The sequence below is a fragment of the Eubalaena glacialis genome, chromosome 13 (genome assembly GCF_028564815.1).
Source record: "Eubalaena glacialis isolate mEubGla1 chromosome 13, mEubGla1.1.hap2.+ XY, whole genome shotgun sequence".
In the NCBI taxonomy this organism is placed as follows: domain Eukaryota; kingdom Metazoa; phylum Chordata; class Mammalia; order Artiodactyla; family Balaenidae; genus Eubalaena; species Eubalaena glacialis.
Window position 1 is genome coordinate 57,632,576 of NC_083728.1, and position 22,457 is coordinate 57,655,032.

The 22,457-nt window shown below is 39.4% G+C and overlaps 1 protein-coding gene across 1 annotated transcript in view; it reads left to right on the forward strand.

Moving 5' to 3' along the window:
* Positions 1 to 22,457, forward strand: part of LOC133104195 (ATP-binding cassette sub-family A member 17-like) — a 93,091-nt gene that overhangs the window by 17,584 nt on the left and 53,050 nt on the right. Inside the window, 5 exon segments of the mRNA XM_061209846.1 lie at positions 5,329 to 5,502; positions 11,647 to 11,819; positions 12,798 to 12,941; positions 14,898 to 15,027; positions 20,209 to 20,363. Coding sequence (XP_061065829.1) covers positions 5,329 to 5,502; positions 11,647 to 11,819; positions 12,798 to 12,941; positions 14,898 to 15,027; positions 20,209 to 20,363 — 776 coding nt within the window.

Sequence of the window (22,457 nt, forward strand, 5' to 3'; positions counted from 1 at the left end):
GTCCAGTGGGTAGGACTCCATGCTCCCAATGCAGGGGGCCCAGGTTTGATCCCTGGTTGGGGAACTAGACCCCACATGCATGCTGCAACTAAGAAGCCCTCATGCCGCAACTAAGAGAGTCCACGTGCCACAACAAAGATCCCGTGTGCCGCAACTAAGACCCAGCACAGCCAAAATAAAAAAATAAAAGGTAAAAATAAATAAAACACCTACAGACCAGTATCCCTTATGAATATCGATGGGGAAATCCTCAACAAAATACGACTAAACTAAATCTAGCAGCATATTAAAAGGATTATACACTATACCAAGTGGGATTTATCCCAGGAATACAAGAATGATTCAACAGATGAAAAGCAATCAATGTAATACACCACTTAATAGAATGAAGGAAAAAATAAACACAGTTTTATTCATTTTTATTTATCACAATTGATACTGAAAAAGCATATGACAAAATCCAATATCTTTCATGATAAAAAAAAATTAACAAACCGGGATATAACGGAACTTCCTCAACCTGATACTGAGCATTTATGAAAACCCCACAGCTAGCATCATAGTCTGTTGTGAAAGATTGAAAGCCTTCCCCCTAAGATCAGGAATAAGACAAGGATGCTCACTTTCCCCTCTGATATTCAGTTTTATACTGGAAGTTCTAGCCAGAGCAATTAGGAAATAAAAAGCATGCAATTTGAGAAGAAGAAGTAAAACTATCTCTATTCAAAGATGACATGATCTTATATATGAAAAATCCTAAAGAATCCACAAAAGGAACTATTGGAGCTAATAAATGAATTCAGCAAATTTGCAGGGCACAAGATGGACACACAAAAATCAGTTATATGTCTATATACTAGCAATGAACATTCTGAAAAGGAAATCAAGAAAACAATTCCACTTAAAATAGCATCCAAAATAAAATACCTAGGAATACATCTGACCACTAAGATGAAATACTTGTACACTGAAAACTACAGAGCATTGCTAAAATAAAGAAGTCTTAAATTGATGAAAAGACATCCTATGTTCATAGATTGGAAGACAATATTAAGATAGCAATACTCCACAAATTGATCTACAGATTCAATTCAATCTCTATTAAAATCCCAACTGCCTTTTTCTCAGAAACTGACAAATTTCATATGAAATTGCAAGGGGCCTCAAAATGCCAAAACAATTTTGGAAAGAGTTGGAGGACTCACACTTCATGATTTCAAACTTACTACCAAGCTATAGAGATCAAAACCGTGTGGTACCAGCATAAAGATAGACATACAGATCGATGGAATAGAATTGAGAGTCTAGAAACCCATACATCCCATTGCCAATTGATTTTTGACAAGGATGCCAAGACCATTCAATGAAGAAAGAATAGTCTCTTCAACAAATGGCACCAGGACAATGGGATAGCCACTTGAACTTCCTCCTCACTTCATTCCTTATGATGGCTGAGTAATACTCCCCACATTTTGTTTATCTATTCATCTGTTGATGAACATTGGGTTGTTTCTACCTTTTGACTGTTGTGAATAATTCTGTTATGAACATTCATGTACAAGTATCTGTTTGAGTCCCTGTTTTCAGTTCCTTTGGGTATAACCGAGGAGTGTAATTGCTGAGTCATATGGTCATTCTATTTAACTTTTTGAGGCATCATCAAACTGTTGCTTTCCACAGAAGCTGCACCATTTTACATTCCCATCAGCAATACACAAGGGTTCCAATTTCTTTGTAGAAATGTCTATTCAAGTCCTTTGCTCATGTTTTGCTTGCATTGTTTGTTTTGTTGACATTGAGTTGTAGGAGTTCTTTATGTATTTTGGATATCAATTCCTTAATAGATATATGGCTTGCAAATATTTTGTTCCATTCTGTGAGTAGTCTTTTTACTCTCTTGATAGTGTCTTTTGATGCATAAAAGTTTTAAAATTGTTGAAGTTCAATTTATCTATTTTTTTCTTTTGTTGTCTGTGTTTTTGGTGTCATATGTAAGAAACTGTTGCCAAATCCAAGGTTGTGAAGATTTTCCACTAAGTTTTCTTCTAAGAGTTTTATGGTTTTTAGCTTTATGTTTAGATCTTTGATCCATTTTGAATTAATTTTTGCATATGGATAAGGTAAGGGTTCCACTTCATTCTTCTGAATGGAGATATCCAGTTTTCCCAGCACCATTTGTTGAAAGACTGTCCATTGAATAGTCTTGGCACCCAAGTTAATTATATTTGTGAGGGTTTATTTCTGGGCTCTCTAATGTATTCCATTGGTCTTTATATCTAGAGTTTGAGAAAGATTGGTGTTAACGTATCTTTAAATGTTTGATAGAATTCACCAGAGAAGGCATCTAGTCCTGGGCTTTTCTTTGTTAGAACAGAACCTGAGAGACCTGTGGGACACCATCAAACACCAGCATACACATCATAGGAGTCCCAGAATGAGAAGAGAGAGGGAAAAGAAGCAGAAAAAATATTTGAAGAAATAATGGCTGAAAACTCCTCCTAATTTGATGAAATACATGAATCTACAAACCCAAGAAGCTCAATGAACTCCAAGCAAGATAAACTCAAAGAGATCCCCAGTAAAAGTCTAAAATTCCAATTGTCAAAACTCAAAGACAAAGAGAGCATTTTGAAAGCAGCAAGAGAGAAGAGACTCCCTACATACTCAATAAGATTAACAGCTGATTTCTCTAGAGAAACTATGGAGTCTAGAAGGTAGTGAGATGACATTTTAAATCTTGAAAGGAAAAAAAAAAACTTTTAACCAAGAATTTTCTATCTGGCAAAACTATCCCTCAAGAATGATGGAGAAATTAAGACATTTTTGGATAAACAAAAGCTGAGGGAGTTTATTACCAATAGACCTTCCTTTCCCTGCTAAAGGGAGTTCTTCAGGCTGAAATGAAAAGTCACTAGACAGTAACTCGAAGCCATAAGAAGAAATAAAGACCCCTGGTAAAGGTAACTAAAGCCAATGGCCAAAGGGCATATGAAAAGATGCTCAACATTGCTAATTATTAGAGAAATGCAAATCAAAACTGCAATGAGGTATCACCTCACATTAGTCAGAATGGCCATTATCAAAAAGTCTAGAAATAATAAATGCTGGAGAGGGTATGGGGAAAAGGGAACCCCTGTTGGTGGGAATGTAAATTAGTGCAACCACTATGGAAAACAGTCTGGAGGCTCCTTAAAAAACTAAAAATAGAATTACCATATGATCCAGCAATCCCACTCCTGGGCATATATCTAGAAAAGACAAAAACTATAATTCGAAAAGATACATGCACCCCCAATGTCCATAGCAGCATTATTTGCAATGGCCAAGACATGGAAGCAACATGTGTCCATCACCAGATGAATGGATAAAGAAGATGTGGTGTATATATAATGGAATATCACTCAGACATAAAAAAGAATGAAATAATGCCATTTGCAGCAACATGGATAGACCTAGAGATAATCATACAAAGCGAAGTAAGTCAGGCAGAGAAAGACAAATATCATATAGTATCACTTACATGTGGAATCTAAAAAAAATGATACAAATGAACTTATTTACAAAACAGAAACAGACTCACAGACATAGAAAACAAATTTATGGTTACCAAAGGGAAAGGGGAGAGAATAAATTAGGAGTATGGGATTAGGAGATACACACTACTATATATCAAGTAGATAAACAAGAAGGCTTTACTTGTTACAGCAAGGTCAGAAGCTCTTGCTCTGGCCTCAGAGTGCTGTATTTACATCTTGGTGTGGATCCTGACCTTGAGCACGTCAATAGATTCTGTATCCATTTCCCCTTCTGTGAAACTGGAAAATGATAGCACTTATCTCATAACTTAGTTATGAGGATTAAATGGGATGTAAAATGCTGAGAACAATACTTGGTATATAGTAAGAACTTAGTACATGTTAGCAATTATTATCACCTTTTACAAAAGAAGAAACAAAGTCAGAGAAGTTATAGAAGACCCAGGGTCAGCCATAGTTCATGTAGTCAGGTTCAGTGAAGGGCTGCCTGATGCCTTAACTGTGGCTCTTTCTGTTATATATGCAATCCTTACATTTTCGATCTATATTCTCTTAACTTCCTGGAAGGCAAATGTTTGCATTTATTTTGCATTTATCTCCCAGACTTCAGTTTGATTGGTTTATCTCCAAATCTGGAGCCACTATACTTAGAGCCTGGGAAACCTTGAATCCTTGACCCATCATTTACTAGTTCCATGACATTGAGCAAATTTATTTAATGCGGCTAAGCCTCTGTTTCTTCCTCTGAAAAACAGGGAGGTTATGAAGATTAAATAAGATACTGTATATAAAGTGCTTGCCACAGTGCCAGGCAATGCTCCATAGATGCTATATAATCTACCGCTCATCTTTGAAGAAGATGGTTTTTATTGTAGGAGATGTTATTAATGCAGTATTAGAGGAAGTTTTAGGCAATTAAATGTTTGTGCTTTTTCGTAAGGATTGATTAATTTTTTAAGTGCAACAAATCCTCTTAGTCTTTTGATAGTGAAAGTGCAAGTATAAAAGGTTTCTATCAAAATTTCTTAAAAGACCGCTTCCCTTCTGAAATGCTGAGACAAATGCAGAGAATGCTTTCCTTACCATGGCAGGGAAAAGAGACTTGCATTATACTTCTTTGTGCATTATTTTTTTATTTTTTAAAAAATTTATTTTATTGAAATATAGTTGATTTACAATGTTGTATTAATTTCTGCTGTACAGCAAAGTGATTCAGTTATACATATATATACATTCTTTTTTTAATATTTTCATTTTATTGCAGTATAGCTGATTTACAATGTTGTGTTAGTTTCAGGTGTACAGCAAAGTGATTCAGTTATACATATACATATATTCATTCTCTTTTAGATTGTTTTCTCATATAGGTTCTTTGTGCATTATTTTTTTATATAAATTTATTTATTTATTTATTTTTGGCTGTGTTGATTCTTTGTTGCTGCATGCAGGCTTTCTCTAGTTGCGGCGAGCGGGGGCTACTCTTCGTTGCGGTGTGCGGGCTTCTCATTGCGGTGGCTTCTCTTGTTGCGGAGCACGGGCTCTAGGCGCACAGGCTTCAGTAGTTGTGGCACGTGGGCTCAGTAGTTGTGGCTCACGGGCTCTAGAGCACAGACTCAGTAGTTGTGGCGCACAGTCTTAGTTGCTCTGCAGCATGTGTGATCCTCCCAAACCAGGGCTTGAACCCGTGTCCCCTGCATTGGCAGGTGGACTCTTAACCACTGCACCACCAGGGAAGTCCCTCTTTGTGCATTATTGATGAAACTCTTTTCATTTCTTCCCTCTGAATTTGCAGCTCATGTTGCAACTGCCTCCAGAGGCATCATCTTCTTCTTCACCTACCTCCCATACCTGTACCTCGCTTTCAGCTACAACCAAAGGAGTCACTTCCAAAAGATTGCCTTTTGTCTCCTCTCCAATGTTGCCATGGCACTGGGAGGCCGATTAATCTCCACATATGAGACAAAAGGTGAGCCTTACCTTTCTCAAGGTAAACTGCCTTGATGTTTTGCCATTTGCTGACAGGCAGAGTTGACCTTCATTTCCAAATAAACATAACTGGCTCATTTTATTCAGTGTTCTGAGCATTTACAGTATACTTACACCTATGGTAGGTACTGTAAGGAACACTTAAGAAATGTAGAATGAAGTTTACATCATGCAGCTTACAATGTAGTTTGGGAGAAAAACTAAAGCATGTAAATGATTTAGGGAATTATACACCTATATAGTTGTATAGATCTAAAATATATAGATTTATGATTAGAAGTTCAAATAACACTTTGGAACTTTACAGATAATGTAGTGCTCTTACAGATACCATATTTTATTCTCATAGGCTTCAGAGTTAGTCTTCTTTCACAAGTTGGTCTAGGGGACCTTCCGTCAGAAATCTTACAACTTCCACACTTTGGGGTGAAAGTACAACGTCAAGTTTTCATTTGTCTCATGTTTCTGGAGTTTGAAGAATTCCCCACAACATCTACAGTCATTGCAGAAGATTGCAGCCAACATGTCAATCAAAATGTAGGACCCTGGGACTTCCCTGGTGGCACAGTGGTTAAGAATCCACCACCAAGGCAGGGGACACAGGTTCGAGCCCTGGTCCGGGAAGATCCCACATGCCATGGAGTAACTAAGCCCCTGCGCCACAACTACTGAGCCTGCGCTCTAGAGCCCATGAGCCACAACTACTGAGCCCACATGCCACAACTACTGAAGCCCACGTGCCTAGAGCCCGTGCTCTGCAAGAAGAGAAGCCACTGAATGAGAAGCCCGCACACTGCAACGAAGAGTAGCCCCTGCTCACCGCAACTAGAGAAAGCCCATGCGCAGCAACGAAGACCCAACACAGCCATAAACAAACAAACAAATAAATAAATAAAATGTAGGACCCTGAGGTCTGTGGGGTTACAGTACTTACTGAATGGAACAGTTTCACATTTCAGTGGTACTAAGATGATCTGCTCTGAACACTCGAGCAAGTGCCTTCTTTGCTCAATGTTAGCTTTTATCACCAGAGTCCAGGTCCCAAATGATAAAGCTTGGTTTAGCAGCAGATAACAGGGATAGGAGTTATAAGTTGGGTCGAGTTTGTGGGTCCCCTTACTGCAATTAGGATAATGTCCAATGTCCTGGTTAGAGGCATCACCTACCAATGAATTTCTTTATTAAGTTTGGATGGTCTAAATGGGTTAAGGGTGCTTAAAATTTAATAAAGGATGTTAAGTTGACCAGAATTTATTGAAAGTGAGTGGTTTTCTTTAACGAAGCAATGTTGAGATCATGATTTACAAATACTTACGGAGGAAAAGTAGATTTGAAATGGTATATCTGATTCCTTACATGTTAGTGAATGAACGTAGATGCTTTATGGAACCTATCTGTTGAAATTGAGGGAATTTAGGTAGGTGGTTGGACTGGATGAACTGTGTGTTATGATCAGTGTTCATTCCTGAAAGGCACAGGATAGCCCACAAATGGTGTCTAGTGTTACAGCTGAAGGAAATGCAAATGCATATGATCATAAGCAGGTAGGAATCTCTAAGAATATAATTGATGAAATGTTAGAAATCCGAGGATAATATTTCTTATTTAGAATCCTCATACATTCACTGGATTAGTTTTTCCTATTCATCTGACCTATCTGCTCAAATCAGATAGCACGCCTTCTAGTGAGTGAATAGATGAAATTACTCTGTACATTTTCTCAGTAAGTCTAGTGCAGAGCTTTCAGTTTTAATCTTGAGCAGGAATCACGATATACAACATGAATCAGGCCTCTGGTTGTATGGCAGAAACATTTTGGCCTCTTAAAATCAGAACCTGCATGCTTGTGGAGCAACTGGGTTTGTCACTTGAAACTTCCATTTATTGATTTATTTGTTAATTTATTATTTACTAGATTGATTTTAGTTTTTAAGAGGCCCAGTAAATAGCACCCTTCTCCCCTCCTTAGTTTCTGAACCAGTTGAGAAACAAAACAGAGATGTCATCTTATTAATACCCAAATATCTTTTTATAACAAATAAAAAACTTAGTGGATGGGTTATTATAGATGCTCAGATGGGCCATTTTATCTCAACTCCTCAAGCTTGTCAGTGCTGTCTTGTAGCCCTGACTAATCTTGTTTCAATCTCTTCCCTTCCACAGGTATTGATCTCAAGGGTATTCCTTAATAAACATTTTGCATACTAAACTCCATTTCAGGGTCTGTGTCACAAAGAGCCTAACCTGTGACTATTGAATTTATCTCTGGGACCCCTATTAATGTGAGAAGGGTCTCCTATTATGCTCTCCACCTGGGTGGGACGCTGGGCCTTGTTATTTAGCTCCCTTGCCTTGAAAGGCCATCCGAATGGAAGCCCAAAGTTTTCTTGTTAGTAAATGACCTCTGAGCAAAAGAGTTCCAGTAGGAAAACAGAGAATAGGGCAGAGAAATACATTTGAAAAGATGGTGGCCAAACTTGTTCCAAAACTGGATTTCAGGAAGCCCAGCAAATCCCAAACAAGATTAACAATAAGAAATCTACATTAGACATACCAACATAAAATTGAACACACCAGAGGTCCAGAGAAAAATCTTAAAAAGTAGCTGGAGGGGAAAAAAAAGACATTGCTTTTCAAAGGAGCCAAGAGTGGGAGCCTGAAGATAGTGGCTTTATACGTTGTATAAAATAATAATGATGATGTCTTTAGGATTTTTTTTAAAAGATAGAATTAAAATACATAAAAGGGTTTTTGAGGAGATAAAGTCAGAAATCAGTGGGGGTAAATACTTTTTGGAAGGGGAATAAAGATATTGATTAACTTTAGACTTTGCGGCAATGTAGACCTGGTAATTCATTACTGAGCCGACCAGGAAAAGGCTAGGAACAGTGTATAACTTTCAAACTTAATAGAGAGAAAATGGAATAATCAAAAGATTGGTTGAGTCAAGAAGAAGTGGTGTGGGAGAGGAATTATGTCACATGGCCTCTTCTACTGCAAAGGGGGATGAGAAGTCAGGGAAGGACAATCATGATCAAAGAGATGTGGGGACAGGTGAACTTTGCCAGATTCCTTTCAGCAGCACCCTGCTCTCAAACACAAATAAATAAATTGTGGAAAGAAGTAACAGCTAACTCCTACCCAATCCAAACTCCAGCAGTATTTTTGTTTTGTTTTGTTTTTTAAATAGAACTCGATGAGCTGATTCTCAAATGTACATGGGAGTATAAAGGACCAAGAATAGCCAAGAACTCTTGAGGAAGAACAAAATAGCAAAACTTGTTTTACCGGATTTCATGATTTATCATAAAGCAATAGTAATTAAGATTATGGTTGACAAATAGACTAATAGAACAGAAAAGAAGGGAGAGATAAATGCATAGTTAAATATCAGAGATGATACTTCAGAGCAGTGGGATTTAATAAATGGTGCTGGAGCAACTAAAGAACCTTATGGAAAAAATTGAAATTGGACTTTGAATTCACACCATACACAGATATCAATTCCAATGTAAAAAAACTATAAAGTTTTTTGGAGATGATATAGGAGGGTACATTCATGTACTTGAAGTAGGAAAGATTTCTTAAACAAGGCACAAAAATAACTAACCATCAGGAAAAGACTGATAAATAATGACATTAAAATTAAGACACCATGAAGAGAATGAAAGGAGAAGCTACAGAGTGGGAGAGGATGCTCGATACATTTAACCTGCAAAAGGCTTGTATCCAGAATATTTAAAGAATTCATAAAATCAATTATATATCATACTTTATAGTAAAGAAAAAAACAGGCAAAAATAGGCACTTCATGAAAAGACATATCCAAATAGCCAATAAACATATGCAAGCTAGAAGAAAATGAAGTGACATATTTAAAGAAAGTACTGAAAGAAAAACCTTGTCAACTCAGTGTTCTATATCCAGGGGAAAATTAGGGAGAAATGAAGACTCTCTCAAGCCAAAGCGACAGAATCGATTGCTGGGAGACATTACGAGAAATGTTGAGTTCTTCAAGCAAAAACAATATCATATCAGACAGAAGCTTGGATCTGCACAAAGAAATTAAGAGCACTGAAAATGGAAAATACAGTTTATTTTGTCTTCTGTGGAGTTTTCTGGCTCTAAAAGAGAACTGACTGTCTAAAGCAAAAGTGGTAGCAATGTATTGTGTTTATAGCTTATGTGAAAATAAAATGTATGACAACAGTAGCAAAGGGTGGGAGGGAAGAACTGCAAACTGGAAATTGTTGTAAGATCCTCATGCTACACATGAAGTAGTATAATATTATTTGAAGATAGACTAATTAAAGATGATTTTAAACCCTAGAACAACACTAAAAAAATTTTTAGAGGTATAAGTAATAAATCGATAGTGGAAATAAAATGGAATCATTAAAAAAAAATCCCCATTAATGCAAGAAAAAGAGGAAAAAAGAAACAAAGAAAAGTTTGAACCAAATAGAAAAGAGCTGGCAAAGTGGTAGATTTTAATCCAATCAATAATCACATTAAACGTGAATAATCTAAACATACCAATTAAAAAGAGACTGTCAGTTTAGATAAAAAGGCAAAACCCAACTAGATGCTGCCTACAGACAAAGATGACAGTGAATTTGTAAAGGGGGTGTGCATATTTGGGGTTTTGGGGGTTATTGATTTGGGTGGTAGTTGTATAAAGTACTTCCTTTGTAATTGCTTGTTAAACTCCATTTTATATACTTGATATGTATATTCCCAATAAATAAATAAAGTTAACTGGCAATCAAATGTCTGCTGAGGTGGGGAAGGAGGCTTGTCTCTTTCTTCTTTTCGGACACTGCAGACTTACACTGAACAAGGATGCACCTGGCTTTCACAAACTAAGTGTGCTGACTGTTTACGGCAGCTGAGGTTTGCGAGACCTGTGTGTAAGCCATGGTGAAAGGCAAGGCTCTCGATTGGCACAAAGACAGACACAAGTCATAGAATCTCATCTCAGGAAGGGCCTCAGAGGTTTCCTGGCCCCTCGCCCCTCACAGCATGGCCTGTGCACCAGCAGCATCAGAACCCTCAGAGAGCTTGTTAGGAATGCAGACTCCCAGGCCCATCCAGACACACTTAATCAGAACAAAATCCCCAGGTGATTAGTAAGCACAGGAAAGTTTGAGGAGCACTGTTCTAGCCCATCTGTCTGCTCACCAGTATTTGAATGTCTCCTCTGGTTACCACCTCTAGTTACCACCTCCTCAATCCTGCCGTGTGGCAGCAGATGCAGGGTAGCTTGGATGCTTTACATGAGAAGCTTAGTCAGCTTGCATTCAGATTAGACACTTGGCATCACAAAGGATACTTATCTTTATACGCACCCAGGAATTGGTCCCAAGCCCATCCTCAGCACTCCTTTCTTCATGGCATATGTATGTATTGAGCAGCTGCTGCATATGAGGCCCTGGGTCAGATGTTGGAGATACTGAGATAACCTGACAGTCCCTGGCCCCAAGCTGGGGTTGGCAATAAGTGAGCAGATTCACAGTGCGGAGTGAGACCTTCAATGCTCACAGTTAGCGCAGGGTGCCCCAGATGCACGTGGGTTAGACATATAACCCAAGAGAGTGAGTATACATGCTTGCTGGGGAAGGAGATACCTGTGCTGACCTACCAAGTAAGAATTAACCAAGCAAATAAGGTGGGGAGGAGTAGGAAGGGCTTTCCTGACAGCATGTGCAAGAGTGTGAAGATGTGTCTCAGATGACCAAATTTCTACTTCTTGGTGCCAAAGAATCATTTTGGCAATAATAAGAATGTTTTATTAGGAACTCCCTGTCAGCCCAGTGGTTAGGACTCAGCACTTTCACGGCTGGGCCCAAGTTCAATCCCTGGTTGGGGAACTAAGATCTCACAAGCTGTGTGGCATGGTCAAAAAAACCAAAAAACAAACAAAAACAAAAACAAAAAAGTTTTACCTTCTTTGAGAAACCAACAACTAGCTTTTCTTTTCCTGTGCCTAACTTTTGTCCCTTAATACCCCAGACATGAACAGTCCAGTCTTCTCATTGGCTTGTTCTCCAACTGTTTGATTGGAAAGTTCTGGTAACTTTTCTCTGTCTTCGATGTGGTGACTGTTTTCGTTCCTTTGGAATAGGCACAGGCATCCAATGGAGGAACATGGGCAGTATAGGAGGAGAGTTTAACTTCACTCAGGTGCTGCTGATGCTACTGCTGGACTCTCTCTTATATGGCTTGGTGGCCTGCTATGTGGAGTCCGTCTTCCCAGGGGTGTATGGTACACCCAAACCTTGGTACTTCTTTCTCATGGTGAGTACTGATGCTGCTGTTTTATAGATTGACATTAGAATTTTTATAGCTCGTCATCAATATTCCTATCCCTCTTTGTGGTGTTGGTTGCAACCTCAAACTCCTGGAAATCTAAGTGCAGTTCTCTAACCTGGATTCACCCCAAACCTATCAACTTGTGGTTGCCAAGGGAGCATAATTAACGAGTCTGTCTCTCTGACTCTTGCCCCACTGCTGATACCCTGTGCAGAGTCCCCTAAAGAGTGCCTGTGACTGTCTCACATGTGCCCACTTGAGTGGCAGGCCCTGCATTCTCTCACAGAATGCCACCCCAACAAGCTAGAGCCCTCAGGACTCCTCGGCCTCTTTCCTCTTTGGGCTGGTGACAAGGCCCTGAAGCTCTTTGAGACACCTCTGTGACCTGGGGGCACGGGCACGGGGCACAGCTTTCGTTGACAAGCCCATGAAGCTCTCCAAATCTTTTCTCTCCTATGGTGAGTAAATTTTTCCTACAAAGTTGAACCCATCATGCCTGATTCAGTCCTCTTGCAGATTCAGTCTGATCCCATCTGAATTGCACAGGTACTCACTTCAGGCCTTGGCAAATGCTGCCATGCTTGCCCTTCTTGGTCTGTGGAGAAATGGGTAGATTGTTAATGCCAGTATTTCTCCAGGCCTCAGCCCACAGGGGTGCTGACTGCCAACACGACAGCTTCCCCAGTACACCAGGAGTGTGGATATGAGGCATCATCTGTAGCTCCATCCTCCGGACCACGGGTTGTAGGTTGAAATGCAGTTTATTAGTAGTAAGTCTGTGAGCAAATTCTTGACTTCTTCAGGCACCATTAAGTGTTCGATACCAGGAAACTCCGGTGGGTGAGGCTGGGGTGGGGGTGGGGAGAGGGAAGTGTGAGAATTTAATTTACCAAAATATTTATCTTCCAGAAGAAGAGAGCCAATTCACCTAAATGTATTAATGTAAGTTGACTTCCTCTCTAGCCCTCCTACTGGCGTGGAGAACCTATATCCCTTACGAATTCAGTGCTGGAGTTGGGGGATCCTCAGAAAGCTCTGTAAAGCAAGTTCATTCAGGAAGAGCCTACTGATTTGATAAAAGGACTTGAAATCCAACATCTATACAAGGTATCAGCTCACAAATCTTCTTCCAAGGACTTGAGAAATAGTGCATAGTGGCTTCTGTTTTATTCTGACAGTGGTTACAAGGTACATTTTGTGATAGATTTTTAATTCCCTTCTGTAATGTTATCCTCAAAATTAGGAGTATAATGTAAAATGTCCTGTTTTCTGTCATAAAGTTAAATGACTGGATGGAGGGTCTAGATGATCTTTCTTGAAACAGTCTCGCAAATGCCAAACACCTCTTGTTGGGGACACCCTGGAACTCAGTCATTTGATGGCTGACTTTGATCCACCAGTGTTTTTACATAACCAAATCAAATAGTAAACCAGATTTCACTGCTGGCTTCCAGATGCAGAAGTGTTTGTTCTTTCACCAGTGTCTGCTGAGTCCTGCATTGACTAAGGACTCCCCTGACAGGATGATTGGGTATAAGCTCTATACCCTGGTGTGTCCTCCAGAGCATTATTTTTTTGTTTGGAATCTTCCATTCTTCAAATACGATGAGCCTAAGGAGAAGCAGTGTCCTCTGTATGACTGATACAAGGTCACAGTCAAGGTGCTAGCTCAATACTTTGTGTCGCCTTCCTTGGCCTATGGGATCAAGTGGATCACATGCTGGCCCAGGGGCTCCACAGCATGGGGGATCATCCCAGCTCCTTTACATACTGTGGTAGCAGCTTGGAATGCTCCAGTCTTCACCCAATTTATTGTAGCTTCAATAAGCAGGGATTTCGTTTCCTCTTTTCACATAACAAGCAGTCTGTAGGCACATGGTTCTGGCATGATTTCAGCTGCTCAGCAAAGCCGTCCCAGACCCCTGCTCTTTCTGCTCACTTGCTTTCATTTATTTTCCCTGGGCCAGTGGAAGCATATAGCTCTCATCTGCGTGCTTGTCATTTCCCGGTTGCAAGATGGCTGCTGTAGCTCATCTATAGGGAAAGATAAAAGCGAGGGGCTTTCTTTTAGGAGAACTTCTTCCTTCTTTCCTTCCTTCCTTCCTTCCTTCCTTCCTTCCTTCCTTCCTTCGTCCCTTCCTCCCTCCCTCCCTCCCTTCCTTCCTTCCTTCTTTTCTGCCCTTCGGTAGATCACCCCTTATTCTTATTGCCCAGAATTCTGCCACATGTCCACCTCAACTGCAAAAGGGAGACTGAGAAGTTAGGGAAGAGGACCGTCACACTTGATTCAAAATAATCATACCAGATGGATGTGGGGGCAGGAGAAGTGTGCCAAATTCCTTTCCGCAGCACCCTGCTCCCAAACACAGTTAGATAAATGGTGGGAAGAAGTGATGTCTAAGTTTCACCCAACTATAATGTCTGCACTCCAGACCCCAAGTCCAGTCCAGATGCAATTAGACAGGACAGAAATTGTCTAAGGCGTGGACAGAAATTGTCTAAGGCCTAGACTGAAATGTGATGTATCTCTGCAAGTGGCATTGTGGGTGATTTTATTTTCTTCCTTATACTCATATATGAATTACTTGTATAATAAGAAAAAAATAAATGGTATTTAAAATACTGGAGACATTTGATTTAGAAAACAGGACAGTCTATCTGGTGTTCTCTCCCTAGATCAACACCGCCCACAAAAGAGGCAGGGTGCCCTTTCTCAGGGGATTAACCAGGCAGTGCAGAGCAAGGTGTGGCTCGAGAAGCAGGGAGGTCTCTTTCAAGCTTGGAGCCCTTCATCCTTGCGCTCTGGCCTCTGTGGTTCAGCTGCTCTACCACCAGGCTCCAGAGGCCAGGGAAACCCCCCTGGTGTTGCTCCCCATCATGGTCCTCAGTAGCTCCAGGCAGCTAAACTCTGAAAGAAGGAGCTCCCTTATGGATTTCCACTTGGAGTCCCACTGATGAACTTTCGGAGGAAATTGGTGTGGGTGCTCGGCCTGTCATAGGTTCTTCAGAAATGCCACATGTGTGTGCATATTACACTGTCAGTCAGAGTTGGCTTTTCAACAGGTGTTCTACAAGGGAAGGGATGAACACATGGCAGTCAAAGATCTGACCATGAACCTGTACCAAGGGCAGATCACTGTTCTCCTGGGGCACAATGGAGCAGGCAAAACCACCACCTGCGGCACGCTCACAGGTATGTGTGTGGGGTCAGCCCTCCCAAGGAAGCGCTGAAGAAATTGTTGATCCAGATCTAGATGTTTTGGCTCCATCTCCCCTCATCAGATTTCACTGGCATCTTTGTTTGTTGTTTGTTTTTTTACTATCTATGTAGAGGCGCCTGGTTGTTCACATTACCCTGTAGCAGGAAAAGGGAATCTTTGACTCTTTTGGTCAGTCTGAGGAACTTAGTTTCAAACACTATCAGGAAGCTGTGAACACTGCTTAGCATGTTTCCTTCCAGGTAGAACTTTCCGGTACAGTGAGGCACCACTAATCTCTCAACCAAACATTTCATCCACTTACTTTTGATTGCCAGGGGCACTTTTAGGAGGATACCTGGTGAATTATTCTAAAATTATCTGTTTCAGAATAGTTTTTATGCCTAAATAATTCTTTCACATTCCATTAACTAAAATAATATCTGTGATATTTGAAAACTCATTCATTCAAGAAACATATATTTAGTGAAGGCTTAACCTATGTAAAGCTCTGTACAAAACCAGTGAGATGCATTTCCAAATTTCGAGGCACTCTGAAAGCCCACCAGTTCTTCTGTGTTACATACAGAACACCAAACAGCTGGGAAGCTATGAGCACCTCAAAGTCAAGCTGCCACAATTCTCCTCACAGGTTGCTGACGCACCTTCCACTGAAGGCATTTGAAGAGCAGCGATATTGTGAAGTTTGGTCTGAGGTGCCTTTGGTACTGGGACTTTAAAAACCAAGTTTCAGCCCAGCAGATACATGCTGGATGGGCTCTGGATGCATCAGGACGGGGGTGCAGTAATGTCTCCAGACAGGTGGTCCTCTCTGAGGTACAGGCATTGCTACTTCTGGCAGCATGATCATTTAGGGAAGGCCTCCCCTTCTGTGTAGACTTGTGAGGTCCTCAGTAATTGAAGGGTGATCCAGCTAGACACCAGGCTAAGTGATCAAGGAGGCAAGTCAGGTACAAACATTGGTTAAGGAGGCCGACTGATAGAAACACTCCATAGACACTTCCCTATTGCATTCCCTTATATTCTGTTCCTAGTATTCATCACAGTCTGTGCTCATCTGGTTTGTGTATATATATATAGGTGTTATTTCTCTGTCTCCCCCATCCCTCTCCCTAGGAAGCTTGTCCTGTTCACTTCTGGATCCACAGTGCCTGGAACCGCGCTTGGCAAAGGATAGGCACTCAATAAATATCACTGAATGAATGATGGAATTAATTAATTAATGTAATTGCAAATTCTGCCAAAATGAAGACCATGAATGATACATCAGAGAAGCTCAGTCATGGACTTCTACCAGCAGTGACATGGTATAGAGAAAAGCCAGTGCTGCCCTGGAGAAAGTGGCACCACTGAAAGACACAGTGAGATTCAGTAGCCCTGAAGATGCTGAGCTGGGAAGGGAAAATCTGGCTGATTGCCCATGACATTGGCCATTGAAGGGCTTCAACATCATATTGTTTGCAGAGAGGCCCAAAACTTACACAGGCATGTTTTGTATCTTAAACCCCATTTCTCCACCCAGTAAAGTTATATGGCTTTTGATTCTTCTATGAGTTCTTCTACTGAGCTATTCCAACACTATAATTATACCCAAAAAAAGACTTTTAAATTCACTGTAGAGTAGTATCACTTTTTTTCCCTTTTCCCCCAAACACTCATGGTGCTTTATTATCCGCAACCAAAATGGAAGATCTGAAAACCCCAATCAGTGGGTAATTTGGCAGTAAGTATCAAAAACCTTTAAAGTCTTGTCCCCTTTTTGACCTACTAGATCTACCTGTATTGACTTAGACTAAGAAAACAATTGGGGAAGCAGGCAAAGTTATATCACATGTTTATACTTGTGAAGAATTGCAAATAACCTAAATATCTACCAGTATGGGTTGAATAAATAAATAGGATATATTCATAACAATGAAATCTTCTTTTGCCTTTAAAAATTGTATAGATTCTGTTGATGTAGACAAATGGCCTCAATACATTGTTGTATGAAAAAGCCAGTTAAAAAACCAGAATTTATATTTTCCCATTTTTAGTAAAAAATTAATGTGTGAGTCAGTATATGCATACAAAATACATAAAGTTACATAGCACAATGTTAGCAGTTGTCTTTTTATGATGGGATTTGTATAACCTTTGTTTTCTTATACTTTCTTCTCCAACTTTGTTGCAATAGAAATTTATTGTCCTTTTTCAATATGAAAAATATCCTTAAAATAAGAAAATGTGAATAAAGACAAAGATAGTATACAGATGAGCAGCCTGCAAAGTTTTACACTGACATACATTTGGCAGTGAGTGCATTCATTCAGTGGGATTTATTTGGAATTTATTGGGAAGGAATCAGAGATGAGTCAGTCATGGATCATGCCTTCAAGGATCCCAATTTGAAACTTTTAGGTGCCAGAAATACTTTTCTCCTTGACCATATTTACTTATGCATCCATATTATTACTTTTTAAAATTGAAGTATAGTTGATTTACAATGTTGTGTTAGTTTCAGGTGTACAGCAAAGTGATTCAGATATGTGTATATATATATATGTATATATAGGTACATATATATATACACACACACACATACATTCTTTTTCAGATTCTTTTCCATTATAGGTCATTACAAGATATTGAATATAGTTCCCTGTGCTATACATTAGGTCTTTATTGTTTCACTATTTATAGTAAAATAGATATAGTTTATCTATCTATGGTTGTTTATAGTAATGTGTGTATGTTAATCCCAAACTCCTAATTTTCCTCCCCCATTTCCCGTTTGGTAACCACAAGTTTGTTTTCTATGTCTGTGAGTCTATTTCTGTTCTGTAAATAAGTTTATTTGTATCATTTTTTTTAGATTCCACATATAAGTGATATCATATATTTGTCTTTCTCTGTCTTACTTCACTTAATATGATAATCTCTAGGTCCATCCATGTTGCTGCAAATGGCATTATTTCATTCTTTTTTATGGCTGAGTAATATTGCATTGTATGTATGTGTGTGTGTGTGTATATATATATACACAGACACACCACACCTTCTTTATCCATTCTTCTATTGATGGACACTTATGTTGCTTCCATGTCTTGGCTATTGTAAATAGTGCTGCAATGAACATTAGGGTGCATGGAGCTTTTGGAATTAGAGTTTTCTCTGGATATATGCCCAGGAGTGGGATTGCTGGATCATATGGTAACTCTATTTTTAGTTTTTTGAGGAACCTCCATACTGTTGTCCATAGTGGCTGCACCAATTTACATTCCCACCAACAACGCAGGAGGATTCCTTTTTCTCCACACCCTCTCCAGCATTTATTATTTGTAGACTTTTTGATGCTGACCATTCTGACTTGTGTAAGGTGATACCTCACTGTAGTTTTGCTTTGCATTTTTCTAATAATTAGCGATATTGAGCATCTTTTCATATGTCTGTTGGCCATCTGTATGTCTTCTTGGTAGAAGTGTCTATTTAGATTTTCTGCCCATTTTTTGATTGAGGTTTTTTTTTATATTAAGCTGTATAAGTTGTATATTTTGGAAATTAATCCCTTGTTGGTAGCATCTTTGCAATATTTTCTCCCATTCCATAGGTTTTTTCATTTTGTTTATGGTTTCTTTCACTGTGCAAAAGCTTTTAAGTTTAATTAGGTCCCATTTGTTTATTTTTGTTTTTGTTTCCCTTGCCTTAGGAGACAGATGCAAAAAAAATATTGCTACGATTTATGTCAAAGAGTGTTCTATGTTTTCTTCTAGGAGTTTTACAATATCCGGTCTTACATTTAGATCTTTAATCTATTTTGAGTTTATTTTTGTATATATATGGTGTGAGAAAATGTTCTAATTTCCTTCATTTACATGTAGATGTCCAGTTTCCCCAGCATCGCTTCCTGAAGAGACAGTCTTTTCTCCATTGTATATTCTTGCCTCTTTTATCATAGATTAATTGACCATAAGTGCATGGGTTTATTTCTGGGCTTTCTATCCTGTTCCATTGCTCTGTGTGTCTGTTTTTGTGCCAGTACCATACTGTTTTGATTACTGTAGTTTTATAGTATAGTCTGAAGCCAGGGAGCATGATTCCTCCTGCTCCGTTCTTCTTTATCAAGATCGTTTTGGTTATTCAGGGTCTTTTGTGTTTCCATACAAATTTAAAAATTTTTTGTTCCAGTTCTGTGAAAAAATGCCATTGGTAATTTGATAGGGGTTGCACTGAATCTATAGATAGCCTTGGGTAGTATGGTCATTTTAACAATAATAATTCTTCCAATCCAAGGACACTGTATATTTCTTTACATCTCTTTGTGTCATCTTCAATTTCTTTCATCAGCGTCTTACAGTTTTCCGAGTACAGGTCTTTTATCTCCTTAGGTAGCTTTATTCTTAGGTATTGTGTTCTTTTTTATGCGCTGGTAAATGGGATTGTTTCCTTCATTTCCTTTTCTGATATTTCATTGTTAGTGTATAGAAATGCAACAGATTTTTGTGTATTAATTTTGTATCTTGCAACTTTACCAAGATATGTGTCCATATCATTTTTTTTAATTAAAAAAATTTTTTTTAAATTTTTGGTTGCATTGGGTCTTCGTTGCTGCACATGGACTTTCTCTAGTTGCATCCAGTGGGGGCTACTCTTCATTGCAGTGCACGGGCTTCTCATTGTGGCTTCTCTTGTTGTGGACCATGGGATCTAGGCACGCGGGCTTCAGTAGTTGCGGTTCTTGGGCTCTAGAGTGCAGGATCAGTAGTTGTGGCACACAGGCTTATTTGCTCCGTGACATGTGGGATCTTCCCGGACCAATCCCCTGCATTGGCAGGTGGATTCTTAACCACTGCACCATCAGTGAAGTCCTCCATATTATTACTTAATGCTTATAGCAATGTAATTTGCTTTACGAACACCTATGTGTGTTTTATACAGTTAACCAGATTGGAACTCATCAAAAGCAGGGAGGACATCTCCCATCTCTACTACCCCCAGATGTCCTCATACACTGTTGTAGAACATATACTCCTTGGATGTTACTGACTATGACACGAAGAATAGGGTAGTATGTGTGACAACAAGCAAACAAAGCAGAGGACATCATTAAGCCTTTGTACTGTTGTGGCTCTGAATGACAATGATTTTAGGATATTATGTCTTCCACTTGCTTCTAGGTCTTATTTCCCCTTCAAGTGGACAGGCATATATCAATGGATATGAAATTTCTCAAGACATGCTTCAAGTCTGGAAGAGCATGGGCTGGTGCCCCCAGCATGATATCTTGTTTGATAACTTGACTGTAGCAGAACATCTTTATTTCTATGCTCAGGTGAGTCAGTGGGTGAAAGACTTGGTTTCCTCTGTATCCTTTCTTGAGGATGGTAAGATATCCTGCAGCTCTCTGACTCAACCTCAGAGGGACTTGAAACCTCTTATGGACACTATTCCCTAAACATTCAGGAAGAGGAAGGGGTGTGACATTTAAGATTTTTTAGTTAAAAGATTTCTAGAAAGTGTTGTTTTAATTTAATTCTTTACTTCTTTTTAGATGAAATTCACATAACATAAAATTCACCATTTTGCTCATTTTACAATGCAAAATTCAGTAGTTTTAAAAATTATATTCACAATGTTGTGCAACCATCACTACTATCTAATTGTGGAACATTTTCCTCACCCCAAAAAGAAACCTGGATCCACTAGCAGTCACTCCCCCTTCTTCCTTCACCCCAGCTGCTAGAAACCACTAATCTGCTTTCTGTCACTATGGATTTGACTCTTCTGAGTAGTTCATATGAATGGAGTCATACAAAATGTGACCTTCTGTGTCCAGTTTCTTTCACTTAACATAATGTTTTCAAGATTTATCCATGTTGCAGCAAGTATCAAAACTTCACTCCTTTTAATGGCTGAATAGTATTCCATTGTATGGAATTGTATGCGATATCTTGTTTATCCGTTCATCAGTTGATGGACATCTGGGTTATTTGTACCTTTTGGCTATGTGAATAGTGCTATGAATATTAGTCTTCAAGTTTTTGTTTAAACACCTTTCAGTTCTTAGGGATGTATACCTAGTAGTGAAATTCATGGGTCATAAGATCTAACTCTGTGTTTAACTTTTTTTTAAACTTTCTGAGGTACTTCCATTCTAGTAGCTGTGAATTGGTATCACATTGTGGTTTTGATTTGCATTTCCCTAATGACTAATGATATTAAGCATATTTACTTATTGGCCAGTTGTTTATTTCTTTGGAGAAATGTCTATTCAAGTCCTTTGCTCATTTTTCAATTGGGTTGCTTAACTTGTTGTAGTTTAGTTGTGAGAATTTTTTTTATGTATTCTAGATGGTAGACCCTTATCAAATATATGATTTGCAAAAACTTTCTCCCATTCTGGGCATTATCTTTTCCCCTTGTTGATAATGTTCTCTGATGCACAAAAGTTTTAAATTTTGATGAAATTCAACTTATCTATTTTTTATATAGTTGCTTATGCTTTTGATGTCATATTTTAAAAAGTGTTGTGGGACTTCCCTGGTGGCACTTCCCTGGTGGCACAGTGGTTGAGAATCCGCCTGCCAATGCAGGGACACAGGTTCGAGCCCTGGTCTGGGAGGATCTCACATGCTGCAGAGCAACTGACCCCATGTGCCACAACTACTGAGCCTGTGCTCTAGAGCCCGGGAGCCACAACTACTGAGCCCGCATGCCGCAACTACTGAAGCCCGCATGCCTAGAGCCCGTGCTCCGCAACAAGAGAAGCCACTGCAATGAGAAGCCCATGCACCGCAACGAAGAGTAGCCCCCACTCGCCACAACTAGAGAAAGCCTACACGCAGCAACGAAGACCCAACACAGCCAAAAATAAATAGTAAAATAAAATAAATAAATTTATTAAATAAAGAACTAATGTTTGAAACTCTTAGAACGAAACATAGGTGTAAATCCTATGCAATGCTTTTTATTTTTAAAATTTATTTATTTATTTATTTATTTATGGCTGCTTTGGGTCTTCATTGCTGCGCATGGGCCTTCTCTAGTTGTGGCGAGTGGGGGCTACTCTTCATTGCGGTGCACGGGCTTCTCATTGCGGTGGCTTCTCTTGTTGGGGAGCATGGGCTCTAGGCTCACGGACTTCAGTAGTTGTGGCACGCGGGCCCAGTAGTTGTGGCTCTCGGGCTCTAGAGCGTAGGCTTAGTAGTTGTGCCGCATGGGCTCAGTTGCTCTGCAGCGTGTGGGATCTTCCCGAACCAGGGCTCGAACCCGTGTCCCCTGCATTGGCAGGCGGATTCTTAACCACTGCGCCACCAGGGAAGCCCCATACGTTAGTTCTTACATTTAGGTCTTTGATTCATTTTGAGCTAATTTTTATATGGTGTGAGGTAGGTGTCAAATTCATTCTTTTGCATGTGGATATCCA